This window comes from Gavia stellata, chromosome Z (assembly GCF_030936135.1).
Source record: "Gavia stellata isolate bGavSte3 chromosome Z, bGavSte3.hap2, whole genome shotgun sequence".
Taxonomy (NCBI): domain Eukaryota; kingdom Metazoa; phylum Chordata; class Aves; order Gaviiformes; family Gaviidae; genus Gavia; species Gavia stellata.
In genome coordinates, this window is record NC_082637.1 from 3,062,355 (window position 1) to 3,081,254 (window position 18,900).

Below are 18,900 nucleotides of genomic sequence, written 5' to 3' on the forward strand. Positions count from 1 at the left end.
TTAGCACTGGAAAGCTGCAAGTTAGCTGTATTTTGGAGGAGTATTACATTAAACCATCTGGCAGGACTGGCAGAAACACTCACCGATATCTAGTGCTATTGCCAACTGTATGCTGATGAAAGATATGGGGGAGCACTAGCCAAAGAGAGAAATAAATAAACATACAGCATAAGATAGTAATCTTTTGAAGCATCTCCTGGAGATGAACATTTTGTCCCCAAAACACTTTGGAAACACCAAAAACTCATTGAAGAGAAGAGACAGGAACTCTTTTCCGGCTCACGAGTCAGCGTGAACCTTTGGAGGAAAAAAGGTGAAAGGGTACAGTAAGTGACCACAATCCATGGCTTGCCTTCCTCATGAGAAGTAAAAGAAAGAAAACAATGTTAGGATAGGGGATTAAAATAATGAGCACGTTTGTGAGAATCTGCCTGAGGGAAAATAGTTTAGAAAATTAAAAACTCTGTAGTAACAGACTGAAAGCTGTTAACCAACATCTAATTAATCACAAACTGCAATCCCCACAACAAAAAGGAATTACAGGCAGGAGAAAAATATTCATGCAGCAACCAAGCTTACCCAGACCAAAACAAGTACTAAGAAAAAAAATAAAAAGCCACCATAGTGATGATATCTGAACAGAAAAAAAAGCTTATGATGAAACAATCAGGACTTTACTATGAATAGCCAAAACCAAGGTTATGGAGTATACTATCAGGTTTGGGTTTTTAATACCTAGCAGAAGGCAATCTCTAGGATCCCAGCCTCCACCTAAGTATTAAAAAAACCATGTTGGTAACAAGGAGCCACTGGGTTGTGAGCACAATCACGTTGCATGCTGGCACAAGCAGCGCTCGGCCATTTTAGAAGCACTGGTTAGCCTCTGGCTACAGTTTGCCATTACACCAGCTGTCAGAGGACACAGTCGCTGCAAGCTTGCCCGATTTCTGTTGCTCTCACTCTGCTACAGCCTTTAAATCTGTTAGTGCAGATTCTGTGCCCAGCCAGAAGATCCTGCAGAGCTGCCACAGCTGCGTGGTTCCTGTCCCTAGTGCTACGCAGGACTCTGACAATGCACAGTCCTGCTCATTTGAACAGTGAGGAATCACACATTTTGAGAACAGCAACTTTTAAACAATCATTAAGAAAGGGTCTCTCACCTTTCGTTGATTATACTAGTAATTGAAACATGAGACACCTGTCTCAGTCTTGTTTGCCCATCAACAAGTTCCCTTTTAAGCCTGCCATAACTCTCCCCTATACTTAGGCCTCTCCTTACAGCAAAGTGTTCACTTGGACATGGTTCTTCTGGGTCCATTTGCATCTTTTTTGCTTCTTCCACACACTTTCAAAGTTAAAGCCATACAATCACAAGCTAAATTGCAGAGGAAGAAAAGTCAACATGCTGTAAATACTGAAACAGCCCCATGTCCAACAGATCAACCTCCCTCTAGGGACACCTACGCAATGGGACCTCCTCCTGGTGCAGGCTGGAGAATGATGAGCCAGATGATCAGAGGAGAGCAGAAGAAAACAGAAGTTAGGCTGCTGGACAGTCTGGAGCCAGTCACCTGGAAATGTCAAAACCAAACATGAAATCAAAGGCAAGCCAGGGCAACTGCTTTATGAGGAGATTTCTTTTTATTAAATAGAAGATTGCAAGTCCTGAATCTTGAAAGACTCTCAGGCGTACATGAAGCGGGGGGGCAGGAGGAAGAAGTATTTAACATCAAATAAGCTTTGCAAGAAACAGATGGACTCAACTGGCACCTATGGAAACTGATTTTGCACATCCTCCTATGCTGTGTGTTTATCTGAACACGAAATATATTTCAATACAATGCAGAGTAGAGACCTCAGCTTGGATCTCAACATCCCAAAGCAAAAGACCAAAACCGCACCCACTCCCCACATACAAAAAAAAATGGGAACCTAGGATTAGATGCACTCATCAGGATCTCTTTATTGAGAAAGTTCAAAGTTAATTCAGGGTCTTTTGCTCATTAAATTGTCTTCTTAACACTGACAGGGTACAAGAAGAGGTATTTTAGATTAGATTTTAGGATAAGAGCAGACACAGGCTCACGGAAGAATAAGACCACAGCTTTTCTTATCAAAACAGTTTTGATTACTTGCAGAGTTGATATTTATCACAATAATTCTACTCTGGAACTTACTACATTAATAAGTCATTCAAAAACAACCTTCTACAATAAAAACTGTTATGAATTTGACCAGTATTTTCAAAGGAAAAGTCCACATTTTCACTTAAAAACCCCCACTGCTCTACTGTTTCAGTCTAATGGGTTGGTCTGAGGGAAAAATCTGGCTGCATGATGAAGTATGAAAACCACATGGCTAACAGAACCACCGATCATCAGTCTGGAAATGTTTAAACCACCTCAGATCTCCCTGTTCAAGCTATGCAGGAAACTCCAAAACATAAAATTAGGATAAAAAGAAAAAGATCAAAAAAAAAATCTGGAAATTGGTTTGAGGGATCAAAAAAAAAAAAGAATCAAATGCTTCCTTTGAGTAGCTACAGAGTCTTAAAACACAGTCTCCAACTCATAAACACAAAAGGAACATTATTAACATGCAGAGAATTTAACTTTCAAGTGCTGACCTGAAAATGTGATTAAAACCGCCTGTGACCACAGGTGCACTAATTGCATATCTGGTTTGCATTTGTAATTTACCAAAAAGACAATAGTTACTCTCAAGTTTGCAAAACAAAACTCAAATAATTCAAGGCCATTTGATATTATCACTCCTAATTTAGGATAGATGTCTGAAAAACACTTCTTGGTCCTCACTACTGCCTTTAAGAATATAAGAGAGCTGGATAGGAATGCCCAAGCATAGAAAGAACCTCTCGGCAGACAACAAAATCTCTCTGCATCTCAGAATACTTCTGCCCCTCTGTATCTTGGGTAAGCAGAATCCGGAAAGCTCGTTAGCAGATGACGTAGCGGACAAGTCTTGAGCCACGAACTTCTCTCACTCTCTGGCAGTGGCGCAGGATATTGAGGATCCTATGGAAGCGCTTATCCACTTTCAGTTGAGTGAACTCTTTGATATCAGCCTCCACAATAAAAAATTCACCTGGAAAACAAATAATGACTTTGCTATAGAAATGACTGTGTTGTAGGATACACTTAACATTTCACAAGTAACAATACAACCTCTTCTTAACAATTCCACACACTGATGAAAAAATACAATCGGCAGCAGGATGAGCTCACACTATGTCAGGAACTTTGTTCTACTTTCTAAATTTGTCACCAGAAAAAAGAATTACCAACCTTCACATTGAGTTCAACTACCCTGCATCATCCACAGGCCCCATTCAGCGAGCTCCAGCTGTATCTACTAACATCTCTCAAACCAGCCATGCTCCTCTATCAGGGTATAAATTCTGTAGCAGTCTCAAACACCACCCAGGGCCAGCTATGAGACATTCCACAGACATGCCAGCAGATGTGGCTAGTAGAAAGTCAATTGACAGCACACCTTGAAGAACTGTGATGCCTAACAGTAAACTTGTCTTTGAGGCCTTGCCCATAGGTGTTCTGTTCTTAGTGACATCCAAAGCACTGACCTAAGCAAAGCCAAAGAGATGCTTCAGGTCTGCTTAAAGATCATAGCACAGCTTTACAGAGAAAGGCATCATGCTTCAGCATTTCAATCATGGAACGCAGTTGAGTAGCACTGTAATTTGAATCCCAAGTAATTGCTTCGCAATGTCTGAAATAAGCAGTGGCCCGATCATGTTCTCTCAGCAGGCACTCAAGTTCTGGAATTGGACCTTCGCAAATAAAAGGAAGGAGCCCCGCATACATCAGGAACTATGCAGCCCACCATTCCCTTGGCTGCCATCAGATTTGGAAAAGAATAATCCTTTGTTAATTAAGAAAATGCAAGAAAAACACTAACCACTTGGAACAGCACCCTCCCTGTGTCTCCAAGAAAATAGCATAGGGAAGTCCTGCATCACAGCTGGCAGCTCATCCCTTCTTGTAGTTGATTAACTACTTCTACAAGGAAATTCTCATTATCAAGTGCTTGTAAGAAACCAAAGCCTTGTCTGGAGTTAAAGCATTTAAAATGCATGCAGCAGAATGCCAAGAGAAAGTCCCCACAAACAGGTAGACACGAGGAAGGAGGGAGCTATTCTAAGCACTCCATAGCTATATTCACGACCTGGGGTTTCATATTTAGTCTTTATACACTGCTCAGATAGGAGATAATTATAGGTCTAGTAAAATGACTGTACATTTAATATTTCCTGTAACATGGCATAAGGTTTTAACCACGCATCTTCACAAAACTGTAAGAATGAAAAGCAATCTGAAACCAGGAACACGCTAATTAAGGTATAATGAAAAAATGTCCAATTATCTCTAAGGAGAGTAAGTAGAAGGAAATAACATATTCTTCTGTAGTATCATGCTTCCGAGTCTTATGAGAAAGATGTCACAAGGCTAGGGATGTTCTAGCTGGGAAAAAGAAGATAGCATCCTCCCTCCTCCTTTTACCCTTAAAGTAAGGCAGAGGCAGCAACATCTTAGATAAGATGGAGCATCTCTTCTTTCTATTAAGTTATTGGGGAGTCCTTCCAGTTTAACCAAGGAGAAAGTACCTGATGCTAGCTGCAAAGCTGAAGATGCCAGGGAAGCTTTTATATATTTATTAAACAAGTACAATGTAGGTTTACACAGGCAAATCTATGTTTTTATGTAAAAATTTCATCTTATGAGTGATCTAACAGGACACGCGCTCTACTTGAAAGGAGCATCCAAGGTTGTGACAGCCATCAGACTTGAGGTCCCAGAGTGCTGTTTATAAGCGCCGGGTTCCCCAAAACATTGCTCAGAGCTGAAGAATAACAGGCCATGTTTTCCCACAGACTGGGCCATTTCGAGAGTTGGTGACACAGATGTCTAATAGGAAGTAGAATCTTCCAGAGACAATAGCTATCAAAAGCTGGAGGTCTTCCCCCAGATGGGAACTATACTGAATCTCAGAGCTTGCAACAGTGCCGAATTCGCATACAGATGAGAAGTGGAAAGTTTCTTTAACAATAGGAGAAGAGAAAACCTGCATAAGTGCTTAAAATGTAACTACAGTTGGATAGAGACCATTTGCAACTTCCAGTAACAGGGCAATACACCTAAGTGGCATTAGGAACCCAGGGATAATCTGCATACTGGTTTCACAGTCTGTTACATCTGGAGGAGCATCAGAATGTCCTGAATCTGTGCAGAATATGATTTCTTCTTATATTTGCCCAGAATTCAGGGCAGCAATATTCAGCATAGCAGTATCTTGTTTATGAAGAAACCAGAGCTGACTGAAGGATGGTGGTTTGGTTGGAAACAGTAGGTGCATGCACTAAATAACTAAGCTAACTGAATCACCTTACTGGCTGGGAAGTTGCCCTGATAAACCAGACAACATCTTTTCTCATCTTGAAATCAGAGGAAGAGGTCAGCTGGCAATCAGCCCAGGCTGAGAAACTGTGGGAATCCTAAGCAGAGAGACACTCACAGCAGAAATTTAAGCAAACAAATCAATGAATACACAACCTCATCCCGAAAAATGCAATGGATAAAGACATTTAATCATTTTGTGCTGGCCAGATAAGAACCGTCTAACAACCTGCCAGACCTTTTCTCAAGAGTTTCTAGATGATTAGTCACAGCAAAAAAAACAAACCAAAAAACACCTACCACATACACACACAGTCACTCAGATGCTGAAGGTCCTGGTTTCCTAACTGAACTTTCCAACATAAAGAAAACAAAAACTGTCTCTCAGGTACCTGAAGAAATTAAAAGCCTCAATTCCTCAGACTTAAAAAAAAAATACTACTTTGTGGTAGACAATTATCTCCGACTAGTTGTAGCTTTCTCAAGTTGCTAGAACGGCTCCTTCATTGCAGCCGAGGCTGCCGTGGATCACTGTGCAGACCATGCAGCATTCCAAGCCTAGGAAGGCCCTCCTAGTGTTCAGCCTCTCCTCTACAGCCATGGGCTCAAACTCCTTACTATCGCCCTGAGGACAGTAACAGTTAAACCAAAAAGATACTGTAAGTTAAAAATGATGAAGCAAGTATTTTAAGAAATCCCAGATTAATATGAGCCATTGTTAGGCTGAAGCAGAACTTGTCTACAAAAAACCAAACTATCCAAGCCCAAATCAGAAGCCAGTCATGTGAAGTGTAGTCTAGCTGCATGCCTTTAGCATGCTTTTATTCAAGTCCTTTACAACACTGAATTTCATATGACACATTTATCTTATAGGTCTCAAAATAAGGTGGCAGGCACGTACACCATTAAGAATTCCTTCCCTACAGAAAAGCAGCATTTAGAATCTAGAAGTTAGTGATGCCATCACCATGCCATAAATATTGAGAGTCTTGATGAGCAACAAATGCAAAGGAAGGAAGAAAAAGTTGTCGTTTGTCATAAGGTGACTCCCGAGTACCCAGCAAATGCTTAAGGCAGAATGTTCTTGCATTCTGTTCATGGCAAAAAAAAATTAAAAAAAATATCAAGAGGCAGGCAGCAAGGCGCTGTCAGAAAAAGAGCTCTCTTTCTGTGAGACAGGAGAGAGTTTGCTCCATGCTTTATGTCTGAACTTGGAAACACGAGAGCATTCTAAGGACATTGCCAAGCTTGATACATGCAGTACACCCCTCCAGGAATAATTACATGCTTGTTCTCAAAAGGAAAGGAATGTCAAAAAGGAGATTTTAATATTAGAGATTTACTGTGCCACATATCTTTGGAAGAACTAACCTGTAAGTACAACTTGCTTTTAAATTGAGAGAAAGACATTTTGGTGCATTTTTGCTCCCTCTACGCTTTAAGAGGAGAAAACTTCTTAAGGTTATCTGACAGCCCTGTCTCTTCCACAAAGCCACTGCAGCATGACTGATTACCCAAATTTCCCAACTTCAGAACAAGTTTTTAATAGTTCATGTCCATTCTAGCTTAAAAACTGAAAACACAGTTTATGCAGTTTGATTATCAAACTAGGAGTTTCCAGAACTTGTAGGGATTCCAAATTAAATCTTTGTACACTCAAAGTTTTTGTGTTTTGGTGGGTTTTGTTTGTTTGTGTTTTTTTCTGTTCTCCATCTGAGAATAAGCAATAGCAGGTTTTCTAAAATTTTTCAGGACTGATGGTTTTAAGCACTCCCACAGGTTAGGCCATTCCACCAACTACCAGACTGCCTGGATAGACTATTTTCTGAGAATAAGATGCTATAAGTTACACTATAACATGAAAAGCACATGCTCTCATTAGTCATTCAATATTTTGTCCGCTATTTTTATATTTGTGCTGCAATATCCAAATGCTATGACTTTGGTACTAACAAATGTTAAGAAAAAAATACCTTTTGTATCCTTAGTTTCTTCTTCGAGGAACCTGTGGTAGAGATTTCTGACTGCTGCATTCATAGATTTCAAAGGCTGATGCAAGATCTTGTACTTGCCCACCACAGCCTTGTTCATATCTTCAACAACTGCATTAATCTGATCATATGTTAAACGACCTTTCATATACCTACAAATAAAAATAAAAATCAGTAACCAGAAAGTCACAAAGTTCCGTGTTTATTTTTCTCTTTCATCAGCCGTAATTGAACATGCTATTTCTAGTTAGAGGCAGTTTCTTCTACTTTGTGTTAATGAATAAACATAGTAGTTAATTTTGTTCATTTCCTTGATAGTTTAATAATGTTGAAAACCCAGAAAGATGAAACATTAGGAAGCTAAATTGAGAAGTAAAAAATACCCGGTGCTTAAGCTGTAAGGAGCTTCTAAAAATGAAATAAAGGTTGCTTTTACAGCGTACCACTTAAACTACAAACGCAGAAAAATCGAGCAACTTCGCAGAAAACATAGCACAAGCCAAAACTGAAATTAAATGTTTCTGCCTATGAGTGCAGTTTGGTTCATATTATAATCATAAATAACCTGTGTTTGATCTTACAGCCATGCCTTTGGGTTTTTTTGAAGAAATACCAGTTTTATGTTGTTTTCTATATTTTATTGTGCAGCCTACTGAGCTATACAGACACAGTTCTGCACTACCAACATCCGCTTCTGAACTTGCAGAGCATTTCATAAAACTAGTACTAAAATAATAAGATCTGTTGATAACAGCCTAGAGGTACAGGAAGCACAGAAGATAAAAACAAAGCGATGTGGAAATATTAGAACACTGGAATATTTGCAAGTAAGGCTGTTCAGTATTTATAGATGTAAAGGCATGCATTCAAGGAAAAGGAAACATGCTACAAACTGAGAAGCCATTATATAAAAATGAAATCTGAAATGACAAATGAAAACCTTATATGACAAGCAGTAAGCTAAATACAAAACAAACCCCCAGAAAACACTGCAGTAAAAGCCAGGGCAACCTTGCCACTTGAATTATCCTGTGATCACCATTCAGTCGCTACAACAAACAAAACCTGGCTGTTGGCATTTGGTTCAGTATCAGTTTGCAGATGTGTGGAATTGAGAAAAATGTTACAATTCATTTAAAGAATGAATGGGGTTCTTTAGGGCAGGACATGAGGTGGCAAAAAGCTGTAGGTCAGGTAAGACCAAAGAGATCAATGAGGGAACAATTTCCTGTTCATTTTAATCTGAATGGAAAAACCTCAATCTTTGAAAAACATACAAAGAATTTAAAGCATGAGTAGCTAATCAATTACAAATTCAGTATTCCAAACCAGAATGTGGACAGGCATTCTACAATTGCCAACTAAAAAAAAGTGCTTGCTATAGATTTTTAATAATAGTCAGTCGCTGTCAGGGAGACAGGTCTGCACGAGGTGTGTAAAAACTCCTGAATTCAAAGCAATTGCTCTAATCGCAGACTGAATTGTCACTAAGTTATCTGTAGCCAGTTTTCAACTTTATTGATATTTTTGATCAATCCAGATTCCAAGTTGGAAGTGCAGCCATTTTTATAAAAACGCTCTACTTGGCACACATAACGTCTTTTCAAATAAAAGCAGTGCTACCACCCCTGAAATGCAGTCACACTCAGCATAAACAAGTAACACAGCCTATAACTACAGAAGGGCTTTGCCTGTATACATTAACTGCTACTTATTGCTCTGTCTGCATCTCCTAGCCTATTTATAGTCATGTGGGAATATGCAGAGCTATGTGAGCATAAGAAATCCTCAGTGAGCGTGGAGACACCTGTGTCACAGACACGTAAATGTAGGTGCCTTAATCTGAAACTAAATTCTGTCAAAAGCAACTGGAATTTTTCTTCTGTGCATAACTGTTCATAAGAACTCCAGCTGCTCCACAGTCTTCTTGTGTTTCTATCCAGCCATGGCTAGCAAACCCATAAATGCTGACATTTATTTCAGTCCATACATACACTAATATAAAAATACAAAGCTGAGAAGTTCCAAATTAATCCATTTACTTTAGATTTAAAATAACTTTAAAATCTGCTTCACTATGCCAAAAGCAAAAACATTCAGACCTCTTTTTTTAAAAAAAAAAAGTGACCCAATTTCTTTTTTTAATCCACAGAAGCCCTTTTCAAAACATTTTTTTCCATAGGTATGAAAACCAAAGCACAGTGCTATGTTCTTCAAAGAAAATAACATCAATATATCACATATATACCACTGGAAAAGAGATAAATCTCCTACTGGCCAACACTGCTCCCTCAAAAATGCTTAGGCTAAAAAGAACCATATATTCCCCCAAGTTACCATCTTCTGAGACTTTAGAGAGTTATAATGAATGTGAAGATTCTAAAAATATCTTAAGCAGTAAGAATTTTAGAGACAGAATAAAGCAAGCATTTTCCTTTGCCTTGAATTCAAAGTTAACCGAGACATCTACTGTGCCATTTCCTTTTTCTTCCTCCAAAAAGTGTCTGTCTGCAACAGATTTGAAGGCTAAGATAATTTGCAAGTTTCTTGCTGTGCGAGAGTATTCTATTTGATCAAGGTGCTCCATATCTGCACCTTAACACAGCATGTACCTTTGTTAAATACCTGAAAATATGAAGTTACTGAAGACTGTATATCCCTTTTAGTGCCCTAATGATGTTAGGAATAGATTTTCCTTTGCTTTCAGCACAAAGGGGGTGAAAAACACCTAGATTTTTCAGTTACAATCTACCACAGCTGCCGTAGGAAGGGAGAAGAATGAGACTCTTGGCAGATGCAAAACCCATGATACCCAGCTGGTATGGGATTTAGACACATATGTGATACAGAAGCACAGTTGAGCTTTATTAAGTCCCTCAGACAGGCTTAGCATAGGCACCATCCTGTGCAAGCACAGCCACGCAGCTCCAGGACCAGAGCTGCACAAAAATGGAATAGCATCCATCGTTACTATTGCCAGCAGGTATAAAGGGATCCTACATCAGGACCAGCACTGACCTGGAGAACTGGGATACGAACCTAATTCTCATTCTTCTAGGAGAATACGTTAGGTGTGAGACAATTCAGGTCACAAACATTTGCTGCTTAGATTTGATTAAACAGTATGTGAAATGGCAAGCTTAGCTGACTCCCCTAGTCTCATATTACAACACTGCCAGGCAACAGAAAAAACTGGTAGATTAATAGATCTATTTAAATTCATGTAAATCTCCCTCCACAGAACAAACATGCTTTTCCCATCTGAATAAAAATACTTCTGTAGCTCCACAAAGACAGTCTAAGATGCAACGTTTCTATAAACCAGCAATGAATAAGAGTATCCATCTGGCCTCTGTCCCCATCCTCTCCACCCACGAACAGCAGTGGAAAACCTTCCACTTTCAAGGATAACGAAACACTTCAAGAGGTTACATGGAAGATCATAGCTTTAATTGGAAGTTAAAACAACATTTGGTTAGAATGGTCTATACCTACTTCTCTTGCCTTAGCAGAGAAAGACCAAAAATTCCCAAAAATTTATCAGGAGAGAAGTAGCCAAGGGAATAAATCCACCAAATACTAGGATGATCTGCAGAATAAAAGTATCAGGTGCATGCACTTTTAAAAAGTAACCAAAAGAGTCTTCTAGCATTATATCAACATTCAGGCTCCTTCATTTTTTTTGGACTGAGCAATTTGGTGGAAGAAAATGGACATTGTTCACCTGAAAATTATGAAAGCTATAGGAAAAATTATTTGAAAGCCTCAAGTAAAACACAGACTCAAAAAAAAGTCTTACTGAAACAAGTGTTGTCAGGGAACACACTGAATCTGGAGCCTAGGTAACAATTCAGCCTTAGGCATCAAGAGAATTTTCTCCTTTTTGCAGAAATATTTGTTCTTGTCCCCAAAATGCCATTTAAGAAAAGTTATTCCTACATGACAGACTTCAGACAAGGATATCTATTAAACAGATCCTGATGGTAGGGGAAAAAATCCCACAGCTTCCCACAGCTTTCTATTCCAGAAATTTGGGATATTTCAGTGGGAGGTGTTTTTTGCTTTTAACAAGTTTGATTTCTTTTCCTGTCTCAAAACAGATTGATAAGTCAAGACTTGAAGTTTTCAGAAATCAATAGTCAGGTCAAATAAAACCAGCATTTATCATTATTTTTGCTTTTAAGTGTAACCATACCTGTCATCTTATGGGATGATGGCTCTTTTTTTCGAAAACGTCAGTTCTCAAAACAAGAAGAGAACGCATCTATCAGCTAATATTTTTCTGTTCACACAATTAGAGTGACTTTTGAGGTAAGAGGTTTGGGTTTTAATGGATTAGTTCTGATCTGCCCAATGTATACATAAAAAAAGAACCTAATTAGCTGTAGTCATTTAATTTTCAGGTTTGCTGGTATTGCATATAAACTATTTGGAGCTATCGTCATGATGTTTCATCCCGTGGAACATTTAAAATGTCAAAACATCTCTGTCAGTCTCAGTTCTGCAAGAGCTCACTCCCAAACCTACGTTTGCCACCCAAATTGGCATGACAGGGTCTAAGAAAAGCCATGCTTACTTACGCAGGAACACTTTCAAATTCTTCTGCAGTTATTAAGGGTGCTTCTTTAATCAGTCTTGACTCTTTTGTAGGTTTCTTTGCACGTTCGGGTTCTACAACTTTTGTTTGTTCTTCACACTTCACAGTTAGCCCAGCGATGCTGTAAAATGAATGAGTATTAAGTGTATAAATAGCAGATAAGTAGTAAGGAGAATACCATTGTATTATCAAGTCTGCTTACTCACAGACCTAAGTTCCAACCCATCTGTTAGGCTGGATGAACACAGTTTGTGATCTTGCCTGAAAGAAAAATAAAGCTTACTCCATTTCAAACTGCATACTTTAGCTGACTTCATTATAACTCTTCATTTCTCTGCTAGAGAGGCTGCTAGCAGGTGAATTGGAAGCAGTCCAAATGCAGCACAGCGCAGTTAGGAATTCAATGTACCATTACATTTCACAGAACATGAGGCCTCGCTTCTTATCAGATGAACCACAGCACAGAGCTGCAGCCTAACAGGCAGATTTGAAATACTTCACAGCTCTTTGAAACAAGTTCAAATCTTGGGAAGCCTGACTCATCCATTAATCTTTTGAAGCAAAGAAATTCAACACCATCCAGCAGGCTGGGATATTATTTTTTTTTAGGCAAGATCCCAAAAAGCTGTGGAATTTCCTGCTTCGAGTAATTATTACAGCATTATTTTTATAAATTCACCCTTCCTCCAAACCCTCAGCTTAGAGCCTCAAACCCTGAGTTATTTGCCAGCCACCCACCTAGCTGCTCTCCTACTCATCAGCCAAAGGACAGCAAAGAGGATGCATTTGGCCAAATTCACTGTCATCTGAATATGAGGACATTACTGGGCTGAGATGTACAACAGAAATAACTAAAGCAGTACTGAGCTGACCTGTCACAAAGAACTGATCCTCTACTTAGCTCTAACCTTCCCACAAGAAGAGATCTTTGTTTGACATGGGGCCCTACAGTCAGCAAACAGCACAGCAGTGCCTCCCTCTGTTGACCAGAGGGCTGGGATTTGATGTGTCACTTGGTGTGACACCCTGAAACCCACTGTCCCATTTCCCAGGGAAGAGGGCTGCAGTGTGGAGGGCAGTGAGTGCCACGTGCTGGACTCCCAAACTGTCTGGTCCATGACACAGGGACAGGGGAAGCTCTGCTCCATGCCACAATACAGAGCCCTTCTGAAATCCAGGACACCACCAGTTAAACTAATTCAGATGTAAACACCTGAGAAACAAAGTGAGGCTCTGCACAAAACTAATCCTGGCACGCTGGAGCTAGCACTAATCGCAGGGAATGTCAGCAAAGAAGGAAAGGGAAGGGTGGAGATTTTTGGTGGTGTCAGCGGTGGGTTTGGAATAGAAGGATAAACACAAGGACTGAGGGAGATGAATTCGCATCTTAAAACTTCACTCCTGTACACTCCAATCTCCTGCCATCCTCCTCACTGCAACAAACCTCTTACTTTTCTAGATGATTCCCCACCCCCAGGTACTTCTGCTTCGGGCTCCTACCCACTACCTTGCCTGTACTTTGCTGCAGTGAGGTGGTTCGCATACAGCTCACTGCTGACCTGGACCATGAAAAGAAAGAACTGAAGCTTGTATTCAAAATCTGGGTTTTGGTGTAGTGAGAAACTGCTCTCTCAATAAACATCTGGAATACAAAGGACTTAAGATACATTGAACCTGCTTTTTATTTCAGTGAGATTCCGACGGTAAATAAGAACATGAAAACCAAGAACACAGGAGAGAAACAATAGCTAAAGCCATGAATTGTTCAATTCGTTCGTGTGGGCGTTTTCATTCTTTCTGAGATTTGAAGGCCTGTCTCACGAGTGTTCAAGTGCTCGTTCTGCTTTCTGCATTACTTATCTCATGATATTCGCTCAACAGACAATTAGTACTCAGCTCCCCAAGCATTTTGGGACACAGAGGAACAGAAATGGAGAGGGTCAACAGATGGAGCTTTGGGGAAGAGGACTGAAGACCCATTTACACAAATATAGATAGGTTCTGACCAATTACAGTCTGTCGGACAGTGACAGAACGGCAGTTTTAAGCTGGCAGAGCACAATCTGTAGAAAATTATTAGAAAAGCTTACTTAGTTTTACACGTGTGGTTCTGTCTGGAAAGCGAAGGACAAGCTAAACTTGTATCACAATTAACTTCTTGAGCAAAAGCAGAACAAGATTGGAAGTGAAACCAACATCCCAAAGAATCTTTTTGATATCAGAGATGATACAATCACTAAACAAGCCTCACTTGCATGCAAACAATTCCCAGGAGCTAAGGTAAACTTAAGGTAAAGTTTTTTACTAAATTAAGTAAGTTATGAAAAGAAGGCAGAATGCCAGTGACAATTTCTGAAGAGCTTCCACTCTTTCACACACAAAAAACCAAATTCTGCAACCTCTAAATCGAAAAGGAAATTGAAAAGGAACAGACATCTCTAGACACATTTTAGGAGGCTGTTTCCTAAACTGAAGGTTCATGTCTGAAGCGTAGCATTCAGAAAAAAGCTTTTGTACAAGGCATCTCTTTACCAGATAAGACTAGCCCAAGTTTCAATACAAGCAGTACCTCCACAGATGAGAATACTGCTACACACTATCTAAAATTACAGTTCATTTTTCTCTTCTGTAACCCTGTTTCCGCATCCTTAACCTTTTATTTTGCTGTAGTACTCCTGTAATGTTTTTAGCCTGAGGCTTGTCTGGCATTAGGAGCAAGACCAGGTAAAGCTGATAGATTCAGGGCACATATTGGAAGCACTGAATTCAAATAGAGTGATGCATTGCCTTCTGACAAGCTACAAGGGTGAGAAACAAGTTTGGGATCTCCAGATGTTCGAATCTGGAAGAGACCCCCATCTGCCATACACTAACACCACTCAAAAATAAAAAGCAATTCCAACAGCCCAGAGAAAAAGCTGACAGCTCCAAGAAACCCAGTCAGAGTTATAATGTCTTAGAAGCCTTTTGAATGATAGCTATTGTTTCACATACTCGTGCCTCATTCTCTCACTTGAGCTATTTTATTCCAAACAGCTTCTTAGTAGAGTCCTCTCAAAGGCAGGTGGATGTCATTGCTAAACTAAATGCCAGGCTGCTGCAGAGAAAGGAGAGTAAAAATACCACAACCATAATTCAAATCCCCACAGAAAGATGATTGAGTTAGAGGAGATTTTTTTTTTTACTGCTATTTGAAAGGGCAGTGTTGAATTTCAGTTCTAGTGACCCAGCATTTGGACCACTAATCTACCCTTCGATCCTTAAGCACTGCAGCTACCAAATCAGTGTGTTTGCAATTCTAAAGCAAGGAATGCCCCAATTTATCGAAGAACTAGCTTCCTACTGTAATGTCACACCTGCCACTGGAAGCTTCCATCTGAACAACTTGGTATTTTATAGGTTTTTTCCTGAGGGATTTGTTAGGGTGCTAGCACAAGCCTGGTAGTGATCAGTCAAGAGCAAACTCCAGAACCATTACATATAACCACCTTAGCTCCCAAAAGTTCACAGTTAATATATAGCAAAAGGAGTAGAGCTATACAGTGCTGCAGCTGGACACTACCAGGAGCAGCCCAATACCTCCATACTCATGTACAACATACCAGCTCTGAGTTGGTTTAGGCAGATGGGGAGGAATGTTTTCACGGAGGTGCTGTGCTTCATTTTGATCTCTTTCAGCAGACTTCTGGAGATCCTGAAATTAATGTTAGACTTCATTAGAAATCTGAAACTACTAATGTCAAGCAAATAAAATTAATTTACTATTAGGGTGATGCTAAAATAATTTTTTAACTTAAGATGCGTTCTTTGCTCTTTCCCCATCATCTTACCTCTTTACCCTCTATTTTCCCAAAAGCAGCTAGCAAAGCTCAGAAAAACAAAGCTAAGAGTGAGAAAACAGAAGCTTGTCTGTCCTTGTCTTCAAAGCATCAGAGAAATTTGAGTGGGCAAGAAGTAAATTTTTAACAATACACTCTAGCAGCTCTGGGCAGGGGAATGGTAGTGGTGATGAAGAGATACTACAGGAAACTCATCTCCATTCCCCAAACAACAGTTTGACAAAAGACTTAACACATGAAGGCACTGCAAACACACACTAGAACAATAGATAAATACTCTAATTAAATCTTTTTCATAGTATTGCAAAGATGTAAAAATAGAACTGCTCTTTAGATCACAGCATCTATTACGATAAAGACATGCTTTCAATGTATAAACCTTGAAAAATAAAATTTTATGTTCAGTATGCCAGAGAGCTGCTTCATAAACCATCATTAAGCCTGTTCTGAGTCCCGCTTTCACTTGTAAGCGGCCTCATGCATCCAAACATATCACTTAGGATCTAGAAAAGAACATCTACACACTTATCAAAGATTCCTTTGAATCTTTCAGTATTTTATGAACAAGAAAAACAAAGATTACTTTTAGCAAATTCTTCAGTTTTTCTTGCTGTTGAACTTCTGTTTCCATTTTATTCAGGAGATCATGCAAGAGAACCATCTCATGTCCTATTTTACAGAGCATAGATTTGAGGGATGGTTCTTGACCTGTCAAAGAGAGAACATTAAGCCAAAAAGCCAAAACACCTCCAACACAAAACCAAAATCCCATTTCCCTCCTCTCCACAAGCAGTGATTTTTTACAGAATGACAGAATTGCCTGCTAACTCAATGCTCCCCAAGCACCGTATCTTCCCAGAAGCAGCAATATTCACGGGTCAGTCAACCTCCTACTGCATACAGCCAACAGAGTTCAAAGCTGCTGCAGGAATAAAGACCCCCCTCCAGCACGATGCTGGAAAGCGCTAAGCTGTACCCACCACCACTGCAGGTTGCAGGTGGAGGATGCAGGTCTTAAGACACAGCCTGGCTTTCACAACTACTTGGCTGGAGCACCCTATTCTCCTTCACAAACTCCCTCTGTTTAGGGGAGCTAGAAAGCTACTGCCCTCTTTGGAAACAGTTATAGTTCATCTTCAAACAGGAGGTTAGCCTAGATGATGAGATGAGCCGCCCAACCGACATTTCAATGATCCTGTGTAATATCTGTTTGTGCCTAGAGAAGGGTAAGAGATGAATCTAAAACATTCAGATCAATTTCACTACCTCAGTTTAAATAAGTTTGCTACCCATCGCATGTTTACATCACAGCCAGGCACTCCTGAAATGCCAGGACAAGACACCTGTATAACCCTTCATCTGTGCCTTTGCACATTTTTGCAATTAGGCTTAACATACTCGCTAAGATATTTTGTCTTCTCCCAACTGGGTCTTTCTCCACCAAGTACATAGAATACAGGCTGCATTAACCACCAGTCTCCAAGCCCCTCAGAGGAGCACACTTTCACTTAGCTCACGTTCTCTGCTTAGCACCTGGTTCCCTGACAATGCTCCCATTTTGCCATCCTTACTCACTTTTTTTTGTTGTTCTCTGTATTTTATTTGATTTCCACTTCATGTTACATTCCTTGTCTAATTAGAGCATTCCCATTTCCTGCAAGGAGGTGCAAACCAAAACCCTCTCTTAATTTCTTTTACCTATGTTTCTTAATTGAAGAGTCTTTTTAATAGTTGAAATCTTCGTGTTGATGTGAAAGCATAAATCTTCCAGGTCTGAGGATGCCATGTTCCTCTATTATCATACTGAGGGGGAATAAAAAAGAATGTGGTAATTTAAGAAAGACCTAAGTTGCAAACACTAAGCACACAAGCAGAATTTTAAAGAGGACCCTGATGTGTCAAGGAAGGTAAGGGAACCTAAATGGAGTAGTAAATGTGGTAACTACCTCTTATTTTACGGAATTGAAAACAAGAGAGAAAGTACAAAGTGACTGGCATGAGACAAGACAGAGCAATTTCCCTCAACTCTGGAGATAAATGCAGTGTAATATCAGTACAATGATTCCTCATGAAACTGGATAAGTATTTATTACATTAAGGTGTTTGCTACTAAAGGAGTTGGAAATTGACTGCAATAAACAAGGAATCTGGTTTATACAAAGAACTGCTATAAGGCTCTCTCAGGGAGATTGGATCAGACGATCAATATTAAAAAATAAATAAACCACCACCATCTCTTTAAAGACCGGTAATTAAACTAAAGAAAGCGTGCGCTTGCTTGCTACCAGAGCACGAAGGCACAAAAAGTAGCGTTATATATCGGTTGCTCTTGTGTAAGCACACTTACTAGCTCTAGAATAGAAAATAAGTGACAAAGAAGCGTTGCTGAACTGCAGCTTCCCCGGTCGCGGTGTAACAAACCTCCACTTGACACTACTGCCCGGCAGTCCTCGAGGTTACCGCGCTCACACGGCTCCCTCTGGTGGGTACCTCACACCTGAAAACGAAGCTTTTATTTTGCTCTCAGTTCTCAAATACTTGCCGAATTAGTTGTTAGAGATTTGCCGATTTCCACCCCACCGCAGAATCAAGAGCGATTCCTTCCCAGCCCCCGGTCAGCCCCCGCCCTCGGGCACTCCCGCTCCGTCTGCCTCACGTCCTGCCCCAAGACGAGTGCGTCCTCCCCCAGCGCCCCGCTCTCACCGCTGGCCACGGCCGGAGCCCGCCTCGCTCGGGCGGTGAGGAGGAAAGCGGCTCCCCGCGGGAGGACCCCCGCCGGCCCTGGGCGGCGGCGGCGGCGCCGGTTCAAACCCGCCGCGCTCGGACGGCCGTTGAAGAGCGCAGGCGCCTGCGCAGCGCATGCGCGGGAGGCGTCGGCGGGGCTGCTGCCGGGGAAGGCGGGAAGTGCTGAGGGGACGGGCCTCCCGCTGCGGGTCTGTCCCAGAGGGCTCCCTCAGGAACTGGGATTCCACCAACGAAGAAAAAAAAACCACCCACAGCATTTATTAATTGGTTACATAAATTAAGTTTATTTCGGCATT

The 18,900-nt window shown here is 40.5% G+C and overlaps 1 protein-coding gene across 1 annotated transcript; it reads right to left on the reverse strand.

The window, feature by feature from the left end:
• Positions 1-1,926: 1,926 nt before the first annotated feature.
• SKA1 (spindle and kinetochore associated complex subunit 1) lies at positions 1,927-17,645 on the reverse strand. The gene is made up of 6 exons (XM_009821464.2): positions 17,558-17,645; positions 16,443-16,567; positions 15,623-15,714; positions 12,004-12,141; positions 7,406-7,575; positions 1,927-3,105 (listed from the first exon to the last, which is right to left on the reverse strand). The coding sequence occupies exons 1-6, from the start codon at positions 17,643-17,645 to the stop codon at positions 2,957-2,959; spliced, it is 762 nt and encodes a 253-aa protein (XP_009819766.1). The 3' UTR covers positions 1,927-2,956.
• Positions 17,646-18,900: the final 1,255 nt, after the last annotated feature.